This window comes from Mercurialis annua, linkage group LG5 (genome assembly GCF_937616625.2).
Source record: "Mercurialis annua linkage group LG5, ddMerAnnu1.2, whole genome shotgun sequence".
Classification (NCBI taxonomy): Eukaryota; Viridiplantae; Streptophyta; class Magnoliopsida; order Malpighiales; family Euphorbiaceae; genus Mercurialis; species Mercurialis annua.
Genome location: NC_065574.1, coordinates 7,184,138 through 7,205,370, shown reverse-complemented (window position 1 = coordinate 7,205,370; position 21,233 = coordinate 7,184,138). Strand labels below are relative to the sequence as shown.

The window sequence follows — 21,233 nt, the reverse complement described above, 5'->3', positions numbered from 1 at the left end:
TTTATTAATTAGCTATTAATTTTTAGAATTAATGAATTTAGATTGTTTGATTAAAAGTGACAGGTTTGCTACGTTTTAATTAAAATTATTGATAGAGATGATGATGTTTAAATTTAAATATTAAAAATTAGAGTTTTTCTATTTTTGGATTTTATTGCAGGCTTTGCTAGATTTGTATGGAAATTCTTGTCAAATATAGTCCGATTTTTAAATTTATAATTAAAATAAAATAATTCACACTCAACTATTTTTATGAACAAAGAGCAATATTTGTCATTTTTAGATTAATTAAAAATCCGACTTACTATTTTTAGATGCATTAATAACAAAATTAGATTATCTTAGTCTCTTTATTTGTTCATATTATTAGCCTAAATATAAAAAATATTATTTTCATTTTATTAAAATGGCATATATTAGTTTATTTAAACAAATCACTAATTTAAAAACCGAATTAATATATTGTTTAAAACATATTTACCTGTACGAATAAGATATTTAATTATTAATTTATTTCTTAAACTTGCTTCATAATCAATTAATTCATACCAACTTTATTATAAATTATTTATTAATTTTAATCAATCCTTAATATTTTTTTTGATAATTATGGGAAGGAGGAGCTCTTGTAGAAAGAATCGATCATAAGACCTAGCAAATTGCTGTCCAACGCTTATTTGAGCTATAACTCATTAGTAATTTTAATCAATTAATTAAAAATATTTATCTACTAATCTCGACATTGATTTTTGAAATTGATAAATGTAGACTGTTTAATCAAAATTGACAGATTTAAGAGAATGCCCATCTTGATAAAATGATGCCTCCTGAACACAAATTTCACAAAAACAATTCCTTATTCTAGTCAACTTTGAAGGAAAACATAGCCACTAATAATTTATTGAAGTGATACCACCAATTTCAGAATAATATTTTTGAACTTTAGAGAAACTTTTTTAAAATGTATAAAAAAGGATTTGATTGCTTAATTTGGATTAAATTAGTACTACAAAAAATAAAAATAATAAAATAATAATTTGAAGGACTAAAAATGTGATTAGCTTAAGTCCTTTTCTTTCCCAAGTTGAAGTTTCTCGGACATTTTCAAACAGAGAAATTTTCTCTGTGAACTAATGCCATTAATCTTCTACATTGACTTGCGACAAACAAGTCAAGCAGAGACTCTTATAAAGCCACAACCATGAAGAATCACAGCTCATTATTATCACCATCATATTATCTCTGTTTTTCCTGCAACTTATTATTACTGCTGACTCTACTCAACACAGGTTTAATTTTCTATTTTTCTTTCAATTTGGCTTCTTTTTGTCAATTTCTTTGTGTTTTTAGTGAAATGATTGTACCCAATTGAATTTCTTACTCATAATCACAGGATGGTTTTGTTGTAGAGCAATAATTTAAGGTTTTTTTTGATGCAAACTGTAAAAAAAGTCCTTTAAATGTTCAAGTTTTGATAAATGTTAATATTATTGTGAAGTGTTATATGGGAATACAACTAACACCAACTTTCTTGGCTGAACTGTCATTAGAGAATTGGAATATATGGCTCTGGAGCTCATACCTATAGGGACCATCTTGGCTGTGCTAACAAACCAAGTCCTTAAGACAGCTCAGGCTGCAAAAGATGTTGTGATTGAGACTAAAAGTTTCAAGGTTCTGTCAAAGCATCTGTTTGACATCGAACCCGTGTTAAAAGAATTGCAGCTTCAAAAACTGAATGATTGTCAAGCTGCCAGGTTAGCACTTGAATCACTTGAAGCAGATGTCAGGAAGGCAAATCAGTTGGTTGATAAGTATAAGAATCGAGCCCGTTTCTACTTACTGGTGAAGTGCCGGCACATTGTGAACGAGATACAAGAAGTGACAAGGGATATTGGGAGGTCTTTAGCTGCGTTATCCCTTGCAAACACGGAAGTTCTTGCAGGGATATCTGACCAGGTGAATAGGCTACATAATGAAATGCAAAGGGTAGAATTTGAAGCATCATACTCGCAGCTTCAAATTGTTGATAAGTTGAACCAAGGTCTTCGTGATCAGAAACTTGATCAAGGTTTTGCAAATGACATGCTCGATGAAATTGCACGTGCTGTTGGGGTACCTGTAGAACCTTCACAGATTAGCAAAGAACTTGCAAGCTTTCGAAAGGAAAAAGAAGAAGCGGCCAACCGGAAAGAAAGGGCTGAAGTTCTCTTCTTGGAGCAGGTTATTGAGCTGCTTTCTCGAGCTGATGCTGCCAGAGATTTCGAAGAAGTCAAGAAGCAGTATTTTCAGAGAGTTCAGGTTATAGGGCAATATGATGAGAGGGAGGAATATATAGCTCCTCTTACTCCTTTCCTTTGTCGTATAAACGGGAATGTGATGGATGATCCTGTCAGCCTTTGCACTGGCACTACATGTGAGAGAGCTGCTATCGAAGCTTGGATTGACGGTGGAGAGAGAATTGACCCGGAAACTGGTGACATTCTAGAGGATACGACTTTGAGATCTAACATCCGACTTAGACAATCAATAGAGGAATGGAGAGAACGAAATTACTGCCTTAGAATCAGAGCTTGCAGGGCAAAGTTGTTATCAGATGTTGACTCTTATGTGGAAGATGCTCTAAGTCACATGCAGGATCTCATGAGAGAAAATTCTATAAACAAGGACTGGATCTCTATAGGAGGTTTGACGGATATCATCATTTCCATCCTTGGTTGCTCTCACAATAAAGATGTAAAGAGGAAGATTTTAATTACTCTAAAGGATATTGTTGAAAGCCATCCAAGGAATAAGGTAAGGATTTGATTAAATTTCCAGAATAAAATTGCTGTATTATTTATAGTCATTCCACTGCTACTTTTGTTATTTTGGCTGTAATCAGTTATTGATGAGAAGCTGTGAGGTATTAGTTTATGTCATACAGTTTTATCTGTTCTATTTGAAAAAATCTTACTATCGGGACAAAGATATGTTCAACAAACAAATTAATTTTTGGTATTTTAAATTCAATTTCTGAACCAAATGTTGTAGGAAAAAGTGGTCAGCTATGAGGGATGGGATCTCATCATTCCTTGCTTAGTGCGCGACTCCAGTATCTCAAAGGCTGCTGTAGAATTGCTATTTGAGTTGTTGCAAGAGAGATCTGGTTGGAATGTGTCTGTGTGCAGGAAACTTTCTCAACAGTGCAGTTCAATTCTTTTCCTTGTCACCCTCTTGAATGGTCCTGTCAGGGAATCAGCTGTCTATGCAACAAAAATCTTGAATAAACTTTTTGAAATCGACGAGGAGAGTATATCTCGTGCTGCAAAGTCAGGCTGGTATAAACCGCTCGTTGAGCGGATTATACAAGGTTAGAGAACTGTTCCCATCTAGAGCTCTTGAAATGCTATCTTCTGTTTGATACCAAATCTACCATTTAATGTCATTTTCTGCTTGGAGGTCATAGCTTCTTCTTAAGTCCCAGACCCTGAAGAGAGTTGCTCTGTGCAAGTGTACATTTAAATAGCAATGTGACTTGCAAGCTAAAGTAGTTAACTAACAAGGTGTCTATTGCATTACAGATTGTCTTATTTATAGCTTGTTGTAATAGACAATAACCGAAGCACAATATATGATGCCTTGAGGTCTATGAAGCCACCATGCATACCCTTTTTGTATGAGATATATCATAGACTGAGTTGTTCTTGTAGATTTATCTTATGTTTCTTTTTGTTTGTAGCTTAATAGCGCATGACTGATTATTGTTGTTAAGAGTGAAAACTTGATGTGTTGTTCGCTTTCTTGTAAAATTTTCAGGTCCGGAGTCTTCAAGGATATCAATGGTCCGAGCTATAGTTAATATGGAGTTGGATTTGAAGCTACTTGGTGAAGAAGGAATAATACCTCCTTTGCTTGAAATGGTAGGATCAGGAAGTATTGAATCAAAAGAGTTGTCCTTGTCTGCTTTGGTGAAGCTATCTGATTGCGATGCCAATAAAGAGCTTATTTCGGCTGCTGGTGGGCTTTCTCTTGTTTTAAAATTAATGTTCTCATCCCACGTACGAAATGTTCTTAAAGTAAAATGTGCTGAAATCCTTGAGAAATTTGCTTCTGATGATGCTGGAATGAAATTTCTTGTTGATGAGAACAGAAATCAGCTCGAGTTAGAACCAATCATCACCAATTTGTTAGCTTTGCTTCAGGTCCCGAGCTCATCCCATAATCTTCGGAGGCCTGCTTTACGAGCACTCTTTGGGATATGCAATCTTGACGTAGGATTGGTTAAGACTGCAGTTCTCACTGTTGATGGTGTATTTTTAATACTTTCTCTTCTCGATGATACAAACTCAGAAATTCGAGAGATTGCCATTAATCTTCTCTTCCTCTTCTCGCATCATGAACCGCAAGGAGTAGTGGATTACTTGCTTAAGCCAAGAAGACTCGAGGCGCTGGTGGGATATCTCGAGAGTGATGATAAGAGTGATGTACAGAAGGCTGCTGCTGGCTTATTGGCCAATCTTCCAAAATCTGAGGTAACCCTGACTCAGAAGCTAATTGTATTGAATGGGCTCGATGCAATCGTCAACATTATAAGAACAGGGACCATGGAAGCAAAAGAAAATGCTCTAAGTGCACTCTTTAGGTTCACTGATCCATCAAATGTCGAATCACAGCGGATTGTAGTTGAACAAGGAACTTACCCTTTACTCGTAGACTTACTGAGAACCGGTTCTGTAACGGCAAAGGCAAGAGCTGCAGCTCTTATTGGTGATCTTTCAGTGAGCAGTCCAAAGCTTGTTGTTGTGTCTAAACCAACCGGCTTTTGGTGTTTTAGGCCAACACGTCGTCCTCATCTATGCACAGCGCATGCAGGTATCTGCAGCGTGAAGACTACATTTTGTCTCATGGAAGCAAATGCTTTGCCTGCATTGGTCGATCTCCTACAGGGCCAGGTTGATGCAACTGCTCATGAAGCAATTCAGACACTCGCGACGTTGGTTCAACGGGGTTGTCCTAACCGAGGGGCCAATGTGTTACATGAGGCTGATGCCATAAAGCCTGTGCTAGATACTTTGAATTGGGGATCAGATTCTCTGAAAGAAGAGGCTTTAGGATTTCTGGAGAAGGTGTTCCTGTCAAAGGAAATGGTGGAACACTATAAATCAACAACCCGGATTCGACTAATTAGTCTGACCGGACGAAACATTTACGAGGATAATGGTCGTATGGGAAGAAAGGCTGCGAAAGTTCTTGCGCTCATCGAACGCTTTTCTAGATCATCAACATCTCTTCTGCCTGGAATATTTGGATAAAAAAGATCCTCCTGAATTGCTCTTTTTGCTCATCAATCAGGATTTTTTTGTAAATGAGTACATAAAGTCTCGCCATATATGTAATTTGGTGATCTTATTACATGTTATTATAGAGTAACTAATCCCTCTAATTCAAGTACATGTTGCAATTAGACTGTAAATGATCTTTAATTAGATTAAGTATTCTTCATTATTTAAAGGCTTATCCCCTTCAAATCCCCCCACCTTTTACCCCCAATTCGTTTGCACCCTCACGTTGTAAAACCACCAAATATACCCAAATTACGACTTTTCACTTTCAATTGCACCCTCAAGCATTAAATTGACCTCTTTTCACTTGAAAAATGTTCAAATCAATACTTTAAATTTTAACATATATTTTAAAATAGGACTTAATATTTTATTTAAAACAAAAATAAACCTATTTTTTCAAGTGAAAAGAGATCAATTTAATGTTTGAGGGTGCAATTGAAAGTAAAAGGTCGTAATTTGGGTATATTTGGTGGTTTTACAATGTGAGGGTGCAAACGAATTGGGGGTAAAAGGTGAGGAGTTTTTAAGGGGATAAGTCTTATTTAAATAATTTAATTTAATTTTGTTTTTATTTCCTACTACTCTATAATAATACCTGTATTTTTTAGTTTTTACGTATCATCCTAAATAAAATTACTATGAAGAATCAATCCGGTCTTGAACTTTTAAGGTCAAATAATATAAACCACTTTTAATTTTTTAAGTCAATTTGGAGATTTTAGGAGAGGGAATTCAAGCGAGAGAACGCCGAGAAAGCGGTATTCACAAATATATGAACCATGGATTCTAAAGTTTATGCCTCGAGATCAAATAAGTCACGCGTTTGAGATACGAAATCAGAGGTCACTAGACCCTAAAAACACAAGTTCGAGAGTCAGGTTCGCCTCTCTTCTTTTTTACATGAAGAGGTATCAAATTCCATGTAGGTCCCTATGCAACAGAACTAAAAGGGCACTACATCAAGGGGCGATATTGTACTTTATTGAAAATAGGACGTACGAATATAAAACAGAGGCAAATGAAATTGCTGAGGAAGAAAAAAAAAAAAAAAGTGAGAGCCAACAAGAAGTACCCATTTACTGTTATTTGCAGAATAGGATTACCATTCAAAACACAGAGCTGATTCACATTTCCAATTTGCATCCTTTTTTTCACCAATACCTGCTCTGCATGCTTTACATTTTGCTAACACAGAGACCCTTCACCTGGGCCTTTCTTTAAGTTAAAAAAAGTTTATTTTTTTAGGGATTGTTTAAAAATGGTTAGTGAGATAGAGCTTGAGCAGCAACTTAAAGAGACTGGGAATGAACTTTTAGACCCTCCATCATCTATTGATGAGCTTGTGGATTTGCTTGATGTAATGCCCTTTTCCTCTTATGCTTATTCACTTATTCACTTATTTGTGTTTTTGGGTTTTGATTGATTTATTGTATTGTTTATGTTGAAATTTGGTGATTGGAATTGAGAATGTTCAATCTTATATGCCTGAAATTACATTGATATAGATGATTTTGTTTTGATCATTGGGTTGGGGAGGGGCGAGCGCTTGTGGGAGGAATTGAAACCACGACCTAGCAGAATGCTGCTTAGCGCTTATATTGTTTGACATATAGCTCATTGGTAGAGGCTTTGTTTCTTGTTGTGGGTATATATGCTTTATTTTTATCACTTGTGCTATGTTTCTTGTTGTTGTAAATTTAGAGTTTTGTTTTATTTGGGGTTACTCATGGATGTCCTTTTTTCCCACTGGAATGCTAATGGAGTACAGCAAGGGCTTTACTGGTTGATGATACATATATGTGCTGACCACTGGTTGGGAGGGGTCCTCAATTCATTTTAATTTCTTGGTCTTGGAATGAGAAAAGTTTTTTTTTTAATGGTGCGTGCTTGATAGTTTAACTAGTGTTAAGGTTTCACATGTCTGTTAATGGCTCATTATTTGTATGACTTCTTGAAAACCCGTGCTGGGCTGCCCTGTAATATGCTATTAATGTCTACGAGCTACTCTCGGTGTTGTTTTCTTTCTGATAACAACTCTGGAGTAACCACATGAGTTGAAGTTTTGTTGATTATCTGGGTAAAATTTTCATCTCTGGAGGATTGGGAGTGTGGAGTGTGTGGTGAAGCTGATAATCTTGATATCGATCGGGTTGTTCTTGAATATTGTTGAGTTTTGAGCTCAGCGCATGACTGCTTGTAGAGATTTTTATTGTAGTAATGGGTAGGTAGGTGGACGAGTCGCAATTCTCTTAGTGATTCTGTTAGCTGACAGAGAGCAAAACACTAGAACCTTCAAAAATATGATATTAATGTTTGCTGAAACAAATAGAGTAATTAAAATATCAAGGAGATGCCAAGTATTTAATATTTGGTGGGGATGAATAACAATGGTGACAGTTTTCTCAACTTAGCTAAGGCTTAATTCCAAATATTGTTTGGTTAATGCTACATCCAACAATAACTGAGTTTTGGCAATGTCTTTAAATTTTCTTTATGGAGATCTTTCGGATGAAAGCATCTTTAGTTTTCTTGTTTTTTACAATGATAATATAGCTACTGTCTTTGTGCTTCATATTCAACGTCTTACAGTTCATTTTCTGAACGTTACATGCTTTAATCGAACGTCAGATCATTAAATAACATTTTTTTTTCTTTTGTTTGTAAAGATGGCTTTTGGATGTCTTCTGTACACTTTATATCTAGGTGAGTGTATTCATTCATGGACTGGTTTTATCTATTGTTCCAGAAACTTGAGCATTTGCTTATAAATGTGGAGCAAGAACCCTCAAGATCAATGCAAGAGGCAGTTTTACCCTCCATGAAGGCCTTGATCTCTGATGCCCTCATGAAGCACTCTGATGAAGATGTGAAGGTCTCAGTTGCATCTTGTATCAGTGAAATTACAAGAATAACAGCACCAGAGCCTCCTTACAGTGACGAGTATATGAAGGTATTATTAACAGCGAAAAACTGATTTTGTAATTTCGTGGCATTCAGTTAATTACAAAAAAATCAATAAATGTGCTTAAAGATGGTTTGTGCGGCTCTTGGTGGTCTCTTTTTTCATTGGTGAGCAGGAATATTTTTATTTGACTGTAGCAGCTTTTGAAAAATTGTCCCATGTGTCTGGTCGCTGTTACACGAAGGCAGTCTCAGTTCTTGAAACTGTTTCAAAAGTCAGATCATGCTTGATCATGTTGGACCTACAGCTGGATGAACTAACTGTAAAAATGTTTCAACACTTCCTGAAGATTATTAGGTAAGAGTGTTGCTAATATCTATATCAATTTATTGCAAAATCTCATCGCGAATTTGAAAAGTATGCCAGTTTACTCAAATTGAAGTTATTTGAACATTGTACCATTCCCCACAATGATAATATCTTCATAGTGACTTTGGCCATAAACTGCAGCTTTTGCATTCCATGTGTCCGATTGATTACCAGTAAAATGACAAGGCTTTTATGCTCGACTTTGCCAAGCCTTTGGAGTCAGAAGTGATTTAAAATGAAGCAAACTTAATATGCACGTGTTAATGAGTGGGGTAACTGTGCTTATTGATCCAGAGTTTGCTTTCTTGAAAAGCAGTTGTAGATTCCTTGTCATTCAAGAAAAAAAGAGTAAGAAACTAGCAATTAAAATAGGTAATGGAAGTGGTAGACGCTGTATAGGGTTCATTCATTTACTTAAGATAAAAAAAGAAAGTTGTCCTATTTCTCTTTTTAGTGAAGTAGGATACCTTAATCCTCAGAGCTGTTTACCCCTTTTTGGTGAAGTAGCATAGCTTAAACCCGAGACCTGTTTCTCTCTTTTCATTTTAGTTGCTTGCAAATGCTTAAATTATCTTCTACATATGGGTGACATATGATAGCTTTTTTTTTTTCCGTTTCAAGGTCCAACCATCCACATGCTGTATACTTAGCCATGGCAACAATAATGACCTTGATAATAGATGAAAGTTATGACATATCGACGGATCTTCTAACTGCTCTTTTGGCCAGTGTGAAAAAAGCAAATCAGGTATCTATTTCATAAGTATATAAGTATAATATTGATTTTGACCAGTTCAATGGGATTGTGCAATTTATTTTATAATGATGTTGCAGAGTGCTTCTCTTATTGCATCTAAGCTTGGGGAGAAAGTTATAATTAATTCTGCTGCTAAACTTAAACCCTATCTCAAAGAGGCAATGCAGTCTGAAAGCAGAGCTTTTGATGAGTATGCTCCAATAGTTGCTTCTCTATGCCGGGATGAGGCTCCTACTTTGGTTTGTCATCATGTCAATGGTTCTGCAGACCATTTGGTATTTTTACTTTTCCTTTCTATGTCTATATGAAGTGCAATTGTATATTTCTTTGTATTAGTTCTCTTGGAATTTTAAAATTGCTTTGATGATAAAACTGAAATGGAGATTTATTAGTTTGCTGCAAATCCTAACTTTCATTTTTCCTTTCTTCCTGAGTTAATTTGTGGAGAATCTTTCAATTTTCAGAGGGGAGATGGTGTATATAGTCTAGAATAGTTTTAACAAATTATCCTGATCATGATTTTCCTACCTCCATAAGGAGAGGTCCTTCCCTTTTTGGCCGGTTGTGGTCGAGGAGGGATTCGAACTACCAACAACGTGGTTCGTAGCCACGTGCTCTAATCCTCTGAGCTACAAGCCCCACCCTGTCTCCACTGGATCTGTTCACGGGAGTACCCCAAAAAAGGAACCTTTCCTCTCCCCGGCCATTTCGGGTTAAGAAGATGTGAAAGTCCTGATACTATTACAATTCATACAGTCTTTTACTGATAAGTGATATACATAATCACCTAGGTCCAAACAAACTCAAAAAGTTGATGGCTGGAAATGTTTTAACCCAATAGCTGACCGCTAGCAAATAAAAGGAATGTATTCAACTGTAAAGAAACTAAGAATTTAATGGAAAGAATAATGCATAGCCCCATAGATTACTTCGCTACATGATGACATGCCTTACATTATTAAATAACTAATGATATGGGTTAAAAATGGATTTTTAGAAGAAATTACATTTATCATCTCTATACCATTTTTTTAAAATTTGTAAAGGAGTGTGAGAAGAAAAGTGAGAAAGAATATGATCCAGTTTCTTTGGAGTGTATGCTTAGCTTTTCTGTGTCTTATGCAACATATGTCTGGGTAACTTCAGTGTATGTTTTGACTAATTAATTACTGGAATATTCAATTTCTCTTGTTAAGGTTACTAAGGAGCAGCCATCACCAAATGCTGCCTCACCTGGAGAAGTTCTCCATGTTGTGGATATTATTCCTAGGCCAACAACAAGTAATGAAAATGCATCAGCCAGAAATGCTGAAAATGGTGTTATTGATAATTCTATAAAAAAACCGGAGCATTGTTCTCTTATCCAGCATAATGGAAGTGCTGAGGTGCAAGAAAATGCTTATTCTGAAGTTAAGCTGGAAATGGAGCCCGAGACTGTCCCAAGGAAAAGAGGGTGGAAACCTAATTTGTCAATGAATCCAGAAGAAGGCTACTTGCATTGTTGGATTCCTACGGGCAGAAAAGGCGTAAAAGTACCCCGTGAAAAGAAGTGTCCTAGCAAGAAAATAGATACGCGCTTAGGTAATCCAGATTCAAAGGAATTAAATCTGCCATCAATTCATGCTACTGAACTCGTGAGATTGACATCAGAAACTGGCGGAGTCGCAGGTGCTTCTATCCCATCACCAGATCAGAGCCTTCTTGGTGGAATTCAACATAAAAGAGGCCGATTGAAGAAATATGCCAGCAATACGAATCACGATGCTGATCCTAGTTCCTTGCAAGTATCAGAACTTTCAGATTCTGAAACTGAGGAGAAAGCTCTAACTGAACATGAAATCAGCATGAGAAAGCAATCTGAAAGGAGTAACACAGAAGTAAAGCAACACAAGCGCCCAAGAAACATGGAACTTGCTGCAAAGACTGCTAGAAAGACATCGCAGCCTTCTGGAGATCTATTATCAAATGAGAAAGATAACATTGTGAGTGGACCTAAAGAAAAACTGCTGCATCAGTCAACTCAGATAGGACGAAGGAGCTCAGAAAAAGACAGATTAACTATCCAGAGAGATACTAGGAAGAGAAACTTGGTGATCAGTGTCTCAAATGTAAATGCTGCAAGGTCTAGAATTAAGGTATGAAATAGATATGAGTCGTGTTCTACTCTTGCCACCCTACTGGCACTAACTTGTGAAGAGCTTTTGATTCATTTTTTTTCTTATAATCAACTGTACAGAAAACTAAATCATCTCTTAGAGTTGAAAATTACAAGGAAGAAATACCTGCAAACAGTATCAATCAGAAGCACACACCAAGGAAGGAAGTGGTATGGACTGTTTATCCCTTGTTTTTCAGTTTGATATTTTTCCCTGTTCTTATATCATTAAAATAATTATATTTTTGTTCTTTTTTATGATTTAACTGAATTGCTACTTCCGTTATTTGCTATCTGGTGTACTTTATACATTTTCAGTTTATTAATTCATATTTGACCCAATTCAGCGTCTTGAAACTCCTAATCCTAAAGAGCAATTGACTGGCAGAAGAATAAAAGTTTGGTGGCCAATGGACAAGAAGTGAGATTCTAATTTAATTATGCTTTTCTTTCTGCATTTTTGTTTCATTTTTCAGCGATATTCAGCTGATATCTTGCATCAAAATGCATTAATAGTTTCTGCAGGAATTCATAAATATTAGATTTTATTGCATGTTTGATAGCTCTTGATTATCTGTGCAGACATAAGAGATTGATGTACCTATATTGTGAATGCCATGTATGTTGGCATTTCATGTTCGCAGCATTAATAATTAATAAAGATCTAGAGCTTCTCTTAAAATAATACGAGGTTTCCACCATAAAATCTATCAGAAGGGACCTATAGCAGGTGTTAACATTGGAAATTTAGTAAATAGAAAGGACACAAGGATATTTTTGGCGTATAATAGAATACCCGATCAAAAAGAAGGTATGAATTGGTTGAGGCTTTTAAGGTGGCTAGGAGATTGACACATTTATAATTAGCAAGTAATTATTCTTTGTGTAACATGGAGAATGGAAAAATTTAAAGTGTCTAAAAAGCATGCATGCCGTTTCAGTTACCGGCATTGAATTTTAAATTACCAATAGGAATTACTGCAAATTGTTTTTCATAACTTTTGGGGACTATGATGTAGGAGATGGTGGATGTTTTGCATTGCTGTGTGAGAATTTTCCACTTGCTTTACATGTGCGCTCAATCAAGCCTAATCACCTTAGCACAAATAAATGCATAGGAAGAAAAAAAGACAGAAAAATTTGACATGACGAATTTTGTTTTTAAATGAGAACCTAGATCATAGATTATTCACAAGTGCTTTAATTTTCTTCAAATCTCTTATATAACTCATAGATATCATTCTTAACTTTAAACCTTTCTAAATACATTGACACTTTTCTTTAATTTTTTAATTTTTATTATTTTTGGGTGCTGTGCAGGTTTTATGGAGGAATTGTTCAATCCTATAACCCTATTAGAAGGAAGCATACGGTGAGCTGACCCTCGCTAACCTTATCACAAGACCAGTTATTCCAAATAGTCCTGATGTATTAATTTCGTGGTTATGGGGCACTTCAAATGTCTTAAGCAACTTTACTTTAAAATCATCTAGAAGCAACTTCTCTTGGATTAGACGATGCAACTTTATTTCATAAACTCTGTATCATAATTCTGAAACATTTTATATGTTGTTGTCTAGGTGTTGTATGATGATGGCGAGTTGGAGATACTAAAACTCAGAAAGGAACGTTGGGAACTAATTGGAGATGATAATTTGTTTGATAAAGTAGGTATTTTTACTTTGTTGCACTCGGTACGTTTATTTCTACAAAGTAGCTCACTTGCCTTGCTGTTGTGTTTATGATATTATCAGGTGCAAAAAACTGATCTTCCCAATTCTTCTTTTGATCGGTAAGCTATTCAGTTTTCAAAATTTTCCTATTGCTAAATACCACTGCTGTCCACTTTTCTTACAAGTTCAAGTTTTACATTTTTTTCCTTAGAAAAATTGTAGAACTGGGATTTCTTGCATCTTCAAATGTATTGATCTTTCTATGGTATTGGGATGTAAATTTGAAGTCTTGATGAGCAAAGCTGCAATGCTACATATTTTCAAGTGCTGTTGCTGTTTCTTTATTATAAGCTTAATACAGAATGTAACAATTTAATTGGGTTAAATGCAAATAAAATCATGAACAGCGTGTTTTATAATTTCAACATGAAGTTTTAATTTTTGTAAATTGAACACAAATGTCTGTCTTTTTTCAATTTGAATCCCTATTAAAAATTTGATAGTGTTGACGTGGACGCTAAAATCCATCCTACCATGCCTATTGTTTTTGGGTTTCGGCATTCTCAGATTTTTAGTGGATGATTTGAATTGTATAAAAATGAAAGCTTTTGTTTCGAATAATAAAAATTAAAGATACGCGTTGATATTGCAGAACACAGTGTAGATCATAATTTTATTTGAACTTAAACCAACATATTTTATGAACACTGAGATCCTTAATGCTCAACAATAAGGTCACATTGTCGTATATGTATAAGTTCTTAGGTTTATTTACTCTTTTATGTATGAAACATAAGGTTATCTTCCCATATCTTGTGTTTGATCTTTAAAATGTCTTTGCCTTGTGAACTGTATGTGCAGACTGCAGAAGAAGGGCGAAATGAAATCAGAGCCAGCCAAACAGCTGAAATTTAGTTTTAAAAGGTTGGTTTTCATATTTCTGGGTAGCACAGAAACATACATGGGATCGGGACCTCTGGACACAGACACAGCAAAACGGTGTTATTTTAATATTTTCTGTGTTAAAAATAAAATTTCGTGTCCGAAACGCCAAGTTCTAGAAATGAGAAACGTTTGATGGAATGATGTGTCAATGCTATCTGCTCATATTTCAATTAATTCTTGATCATTAACATCTGATACATTAACTAAAAAGATTACAATGCTTTTCTAGGAGTGGAGGTGATACCATTTCCAAAAGAAAAGCTAGAACATCCGGCAGCGAAAGTGCCAGTGAAGGTAAATTGCCGATCAAGAAGCCGAAGATCCAAAGTACGACAAGTGATATCAGGTCTGAGCGGGTAACACCACTGAATGCAAGTCCATCTGATGACGGAAATCCTGAAAGTATTCCAGAGAATGAAAGTCGGTACAGGGATGGAAGTCCTGGAGATGCATATGAATCTTCAGATACTGCCACCCCGGAAGGGGATCCGATGCTTAACAGGAAATTCACCGGACAACCCAGTAGGAGTGAGCAAGAGAGTGAAGGGAGATCAGTGGACTCAGATGAAACTACTTAACTTAAAAGTATGTACAGAAAAAGAAGAAGCTTAGGCTAGAAAATATTAGTGAATTTGGTTTTAGTACAGGATAGTGTCAGTTTAAAGCCTTTTGACCTCAATTATGATTTTGCAGCCTTTAGGACTCAGATGTTGTAATTCAACTCTTATATGGAGGTATGAGAAATTAGTATCTTTAGTTCTTCTGATGCAATTTGTTCAGTTTCTTTGTTTTCCTATGTATATCATTTGCTGTCTACCCTCCATTAGTAGTTTTAAGTTAAACCTTCGATTTCGGAGAAATTTTTATTGACTGTATCTGGATTTTCTTTTCTGATGCTGGTATTTAAACTTTGATTTGTATCTATAATATAGAATCGTACCAAAAATCAAAAAAAGATTAAAATGAAATTTCCGAAACCAAAAATTGGTTCGTTTTGATTTGGAGATAAAATTTTTCAGTATGCTTATGTATGGAGATTTAATTGTAATGATTCCATATGAAAATTACTAGAACTACGAATATAATTTTAAACTTAATCATACATATCAATTGAAAATTCAGCAAAATATGTAGACATGCCAACAGGTGAATTGAGGACTAGATAAATTATAATTTTAAGATTTAGATAACCCTTGCTTCAATTTTTAGTACAAATAAAATTATTAATTTTGTTTTCAAAGGTCATATTATGTAAGTTTATAGTGACAAAAGTAAAAAATTATTAATAAAATGCACTTTATTATTATAAAATTATAGCTTAGATAGATCAGAACTACTAATTAAAATGGGCTTATTAGGTGTTTACCTAAAATTTAAAAATAATAGGAAATACTACCTCAGTGTAAAAAAGATATTAAAAATACCTCAGGATTTTTGTCTAATTATTTTTGTACTCTACGTGTCAAAATATTCAGAATTTTACTCTCACATTAATGACTCTCTCTCTCTCTCTCTCTCTCTCTCTCTCTCTCTCTCTCTCTCTCTCTCTCTCTCTCTCTCTCTCTCTCTCTCTCTCTCTCTCTCTCTCTCTCTCTCTCTCCCTCCTATGGTTCTTTTCTCTCAATTTTTGTTCCCTTCTTCTTCATTATTTCTCCGCCATCACCTCTGCCATCGCTCTGCCATCGCTTCGCCATCGCTCCGCCGTCGTATTACCGTCGTTCCATTATTATTTGAGATTTAAATTATCGATTCTGTAATTTTTATGGTTTACTTTAACTTACAGACCTAAAAAATATCGATCTTACAATTTTTTAGTTTTCAGATCTAAAAATCTGTAGAAAAAACGATTTTCATCTGAAAAAAATAATTTTCTGCAAAAAAAAAAACGATTTTCTGCGAAAAAACAGTGTCTGATTATCATATCATTATCACTACATTATCATGTCGTTATCATAACACTGCAGAAAATAAAAAAATTTCTATAAAAAAATGTTTGATTATCATACTGTTATCATAACATTATCATGACGTACTTTATCATAACAGTATATTATCATAACATTATCATGACGTACTTTATCATAACATTATATTATCATAACATTATCATAACAATATATTATCATAACATTATCATAACGTACTTTATCATAACTATATCATAACATTTTAATATACCTTATCATATTATTATCAAAGGGTATCATATTATTATCATCAAATTTATCATACTGTTATCATAACGTTGTTTATCTTATTATCATAACTGCATCACATTATTATCATAACTTTATCACACTATTATCATAACCGTATAATGTTATGATATTGATATGATAACCATCATACATACATGTTAACGTTAATGATACCGAAATGATAATCAATCACTTTTCTTGATACTATTATTATAAACCTTATCATACTGTTATCATAAACGTATAATATTACGATACTGATATGATAATATTATGATACATATATGCTAACGTTAATGATACCGATATGATAATCAAGTATTTTTTTGACAATTCTTTTTTACAGTGTTATGATAATGATATGATAATGTCATTGTGATACCGATATGATAATCAGACGCTGTTTTCTGCAGAAAATCGTTTTTTCCATTATAAAATCGTTTTTTATGCTATTTTTTAGATCTGAAACTGAAAAAAATAAAGAGCAATTTTTATAGATCTAAGAATTAAAATAAATCGTAATGATCACCACAATCTAAGAAAAAAATCGCTAAAACTAAATATGGAAGAACGGTGGATCGATGGCGGCGAGATGGTAGATCGACGGCGGCGTGATGGCGGAACGACGGCGGATCGATGAAGGAACAACGGCGGAACAATAGAAAAAGAAGAAAAGAAAATGAAAAGAAAGAAGAAAATGGAGAAGAAGAAGAAGAAGAGCGAGAGAGAGAGATAGAGAGAGAAGAAATCAGAGAACAAAAAAAAATACACGTGTTAAAGTAATAAAATAAATATTTAGAGTAAAAAATAATATAAAAGAAGTATTATTATAATAAAAAAAGAGTTTAGAGTAAAAAAATAAAAGTGCTAAAAAAGTGAGGTATTTTTTCAATCTTTTCCTTGTTGAGGTAAACATTACTATTATTTTAAAAAATGGAGTATTTTTCCTAATTTTCTCAATTAAAATTTAAATATGGTGTTGAAATAGACCAGCATACATAAATTTTGTTCAAACTTTTAGTTAGGACTTACCGACTTAGGAGTTCGATTGATTCAAGTAAAAATATTATCAAGCATAAAGTGAACTCATTTACAAACTCAAATTGAGTTGAATCTAAGTTCGAACTTGAACTCGAGCTTATTTGGATAGATTCGATTAAATTTCAAATATTAATTAAAGTATATATAAAAAAAGATAAATTAATTAAATATCATATATTTGAATATTCCTGAAAATTGTAATGTTTAGGTATTATTCGAATAGCTTAAAGTTGAGCTTCACTAAATTAGTGTTAAATAATTCCAAATAGCTCATGAATTTGTTTGCCTTAATCACCCATTATATATAATCTTTGCTAAATAAAAATCTCCAAGTGCCCATGTAAAAGAAACAGGTGAAATTGTTGAATTATGAGGAGCATGAACTAGTAATTGAGTTGGTAAATATCATGCTCAAACTTGCCTTTCCTACAAATCTACCACTTAAATATAAATTATAACAACTAACTCTAAAATATTATAAATATTATTTAAAATATCAAACAGTTGGTTGGTTTGGATTGATATAGACCAATGGGTCATTTCGGTCTATAAACTCGTGTGTCGGGATCAATTAACTCATGTTTAGTTACTTTAATCAATTAAATTAAAGACAAAACTGTATAAAATGAATAAATTTATTGACTGAATAAGATAATCTTATTCTTAATGGAGCTAAAAATGGAAAAATTGCCCTTAATTATTAAAATAATAAAGTGTAGGTAAATCGATCCTGATGCATAAATCCAAACTCTTGTGACTGTTATCCTATTAATTTAATATGACTTGAATTTCAACTACCAGCTAAAAATTTATAACCAATATTTTTACTATCGTTAAAATTATTCTCTAATCTTTGAAACTTCTTCTTCTTAAAGTATCTTCGTGGCAATGTTGTATAAGTTTTTCGTCATCTATAATATAAACATAAGTACTTGTAGTCATCTTCACCCACCCTAAAAGAACAAAAAATCATCTAAGATTTCAAATCATATTTCAATAAAAAAAGTTGCATTGCTGTTTTGATCTATATCTATATTTATATAATATAATATAATGGAGTTCCCAGTGAATATTTTAATTAATAGATTGATTTGCTAATTTTTTTTATTTTATAATTAATTTTTATTATACTATAAATTTTTTTATCTAAAATATTTCATCTTTTTGATTTTTTTGTTTGTGGCCTTATTTTTTAAATTTTTAATTTTGACTCATTTTTTATTTTTTTAATTTCAGTTATAGTAATTTATTTAATTTAGAGTGAAAAAAAAATTCAAATATAGCAATTTAGTTATAGCAATAATTTTTTTATTATTTAAATATAATTTAATTTTAATTTTCTTTTTAAATTTAATGAATAAGTATAATTATATTATACTTTTCATATATCGATTAAAGGTATTTTACCTCATATATATTCAACATTTATTTCTTTTATAAAAAATTACAAAATAGGGGTTAGCAAGTGCTTTAACCTTAAAAATTCAATCACTAAAAGCAATTAATTAAATTTAGCAAGATAAATTTAAACAATTATAAATATAACTATTTTGTGTTATTAATTTTTAATTTTTTTTAAAAGCACATATTAAAGATATTTAAAGCGATAAAAAGTGAATTACAAAAAGATACCATTGTAGATCATCACATGCTGCACTACGACCATCATGTTGTCTAGTTATGGTGGCTTCCAAAATTTTTCTCTTCCAGTCCAATCTTAATTCTAATTTATCTATAATTTGTCAACAATTTAGACATAACTTTCATCTAATTCTGAATACACAGCAAATTTGGTTCTAGAAGCGTACCATAACTTAAGGATAGTTCCGCTCTTAGTGGTGCTCCCTCTTAAAAATTAAATTTTACAGTTTGAACATACATATTAATACATTCAGAATTATAGACAGTAGTTTAATCTATTAGAATAGCTGGACTCAATTAATTGTAAATGAAATTCAATTGAAAATAAGGTTCAAGCAGAGATAAAATAGTTGAATTATGAGGAGACAGTTGAGTTGGTGGAAATCATGCGCAATCTTTACTTTTGTAAGAAAATCTGTAGAAATAGTTAGGTGATCTTAGTTGGTCACGTAAACTTATAAACCATTTATTTATCGTAACAGAGTTTTAAAAACTGAACCGATGGCCAAACCAGTGAGACCACCGTTTTCGGGTTCAACCGGTTTAATACTTTAAAAACATGAAAAAAATTAGAATTATTGACGTATTTTTTCGTCACTAATTCTCGTTGTCCAGTTCAATCTCCAATTTTTTACAGATTCAATCTAATTCGATCCATTCCAATCCGGTTAACCATAGATTTTAGGTTTTTTTTTATAATTTTAAACTAGACCGTGGCTGATTCTCGTTTTAACCGGTCAGTCCGGCCCGATTTTAAAACACTGATCTTAAGACACGTGGCATGCATTAATGTGAATCAGTGTATGTCACATTAATTGGTAATATTTTAACTAGAATTAATGTAATATTTATTGATCGGCTATCACATTAATTAATGCCACATGTTTCACCATTAGTAAATGGTTCATAATTCTACTTGGCGACTAGGTTTATGTAAGTAATTTTTGAAAATTCTGTCGCCTATATTTTTCTGGCCTAGTTATTCATTTTTTTTTTAATTTTTGTTTATATTTCAACCTTTCAAAAATATCTATTTTAAACTAATTTCAAACTTTCAATAAATACATTTAAATTGTAGCGAATTATTTGACTCTTTTTTTTATTTATTATTCAACTTTGTCGATTTTAATGTCTTTTTATTCAAAAAACAAAAATATGGACCATAAATAAAAGAAATAACTTTTTTTTTGAAAAAAAAAAAGAAATAATGGACTATAATTGAAATATATTAATCAAAATTAGATCAAAAATAATATTTTAAAATATTGTGATATAAATTAAAAAAATGAAATTTTTCTGAATGATTATGCTTCTTTTGTTAAGATGAATTTTCTTTTTACGAATTTGCTGACTAGGAGAGTAGTTCAACATGAACTAGACTCATTCAGAAGCCCAAATTTCAAAACGTTATGCAACTTAAATGAAAATCCATGCTGAATATTTCAAGTGTCATGGAAAATACATGTTTTGTTAAAAAAAAATACATGTTAAAATATGCGAGTAAAATGAAAAATATATAAATAAATAAGACTGAGTAATATATTTAAATTTTAAATTGAACATTATTATCCGGTTACATAATTCTAACTTTATTTCCGAGCTCGTAAATGTATTTTTTCAATATATCGAGCTCTTTCTAGTTCCAATATTTGAAATTAAAATTACGATCGATTCTTTTACCAACTGATCAGCTATTCGTCGATTAAGTACTCTCAGTCATGCTACGATCAGATTCAAACAGTTGTTAGTTCGAAGTAATTTATGTATGACTTTTGAATTTCAACTACCAACTTACAAACTACTAGATTTCATTGCATTTCTTTTCTCTTCCTTTGAAACTTCTTCTCAAAATTTCTCTTTGTGTAAATGTTCTAAAAGGCCTTCTCTCTTTAAACACTATGTATAATTAAGTATTAATATAAGTGTATAAAAACCGAATTAAATCAAACATAAACGACAAATTTCATTTGGTATTACAATTTTTTTTTAATTTAGTTTGATTTTAGATATAAAAGAAGATTTAATTAAATTTTAGAATTGAATCCAGCGGTGAAAAATCAACTGAGCTGATTAGTTTGATTTACAATTTTTTTTTGTAATTTCAATTTGTTTTGATTTAAAAAAAGTTATTCAGTTTGATTCGGTTTGAAAATGATATATCTTCACCAACCCAAAAAGAACAAAACAAGTGTTTCAAGTCAGATACTTCAAAAACAAAAAAGTTG

The 21,233-nt window shown here is 32.7% G+C and overlaps 2 protein-coding genes across 4 annotated transcripts; both read left to right on the top strand.

Annotated features, from left to right (window-relative positions):
• Positions 1–1,070: 1,070 nt before the first annotated feature.
• LOC126682307 (U-box domain-containing protein 44-like) lies at positions 1,071–5,493 on the top strand. The gene is made up of 4 exons (XM_050377944.2): positions 1,071–1,289; positions 1,551–2,796; positions 3,034–3,352; positions 3,799–5,493. Exons 2-4 carry the CDS (start codon positions 1,564–1,566, stop codon positions 5,292–5,294), a joined length of 3,048 nt encoding a protein of 1,015 aa, XP_050233901.1. The 5' UTR covers positions 1,071–1,289; positions 1,551–1,563; the 3' UTR covers positions 5,295–5,493.
• Positions 5,494–6,362: 869 nt separating this feature from the next.
• Positions 6,363–14,894, top strand: LOC126682520 (sister chromatid cohesion protein PDS5 homolog D). 3 transcript variants are annotated; one of them, XM_050378240.2, is made up of 13 exons: positions 6,363–6,684; positions 8,074–8,277; positions 8,405–8,586; positions 9,220–9,346; positions 9,433–9,630; positions 10,552–11,490; positions 11,592–11,681; positions 11,858–11,931; positions 12,831–12,882; positions 13,091–13,177; positions 13,265–13,302; positions 14,045–14,107; positions 14,358–14,894. In XM_050378240.2, the coding sequence occupies exons 1-13, from the start codon at positions 6,586–6,588 to the stop codon at positions 14,704–14,706; spliced, it is 2,502 nt and encodes an 833-aa protein (XP_050234197.1). In that variant the 5' UTR covers positions 6,363–6,585; the 3' UTR covers positions 14,707–14,894. The 3 variants fall into 3 exon arrangements, with proteins under 3 accessions (XP_050234197.1, XP_050234198.1, XP_050234199.1); XM_050378241.2 differs by having other exon boundaries at positions 6,608–6,684; positions 7,994–8,277; XM_050378242.2 differs by lacking the exon at positions 6,363–6,684 and adding an exon at positions 6,716–6,972.
• Positions 14,895–21,233: the final 6,339 nt, after the last annotated feature.

Excerpts from the sequence above, each read along its gene's own strand:
- LOC126682307 (XM_050377944.2), top strand. The coding sequence starts at position 1,564 with ATGGCTCTGGAGCTCATACCTATAGGGACCATCTTGGCTGTGCTAACA. Across the intron at positions 2,797-3,033 it reads AAAGCCATCCAAGGAATAAG|GAAAAAGTGGTCAGCTATGA; the intron begins GTAAGGATTTGA and ends CAAATGTTGTAG. Across the intron at positions 3,353-3,798 it reads CGTTGAGCGGATTATACAAG|GTCCGGAGTCTTCAAGGATA; the intron begins GTTAGAGAACTG and ends TAAAATTTTCAG.
- LOC126682520 (XM_050378240.2), top strand. The coding sequence starts at position 6,586 with ATGGTTAGTGAGATAGAGCTTGAGCAGCAACTTAAAGAGACTGGGAAT. Across the intron at positions 8,587-9,219 it reads CACTTCCTGAAGATTATTAG|GTCCAACCATCCACATGCTG; the intron begins GTAAGAGTGTTG and ends TTCCGTTTCAAG. Across the intron at positions 9,631-10,551 it reads ATGGTTCTGCAGACCATTTG|GTTACTAAGGAGCAGCCATC; the intron begins GTATTTTTACTT and ends TCTCTTGTTAAG.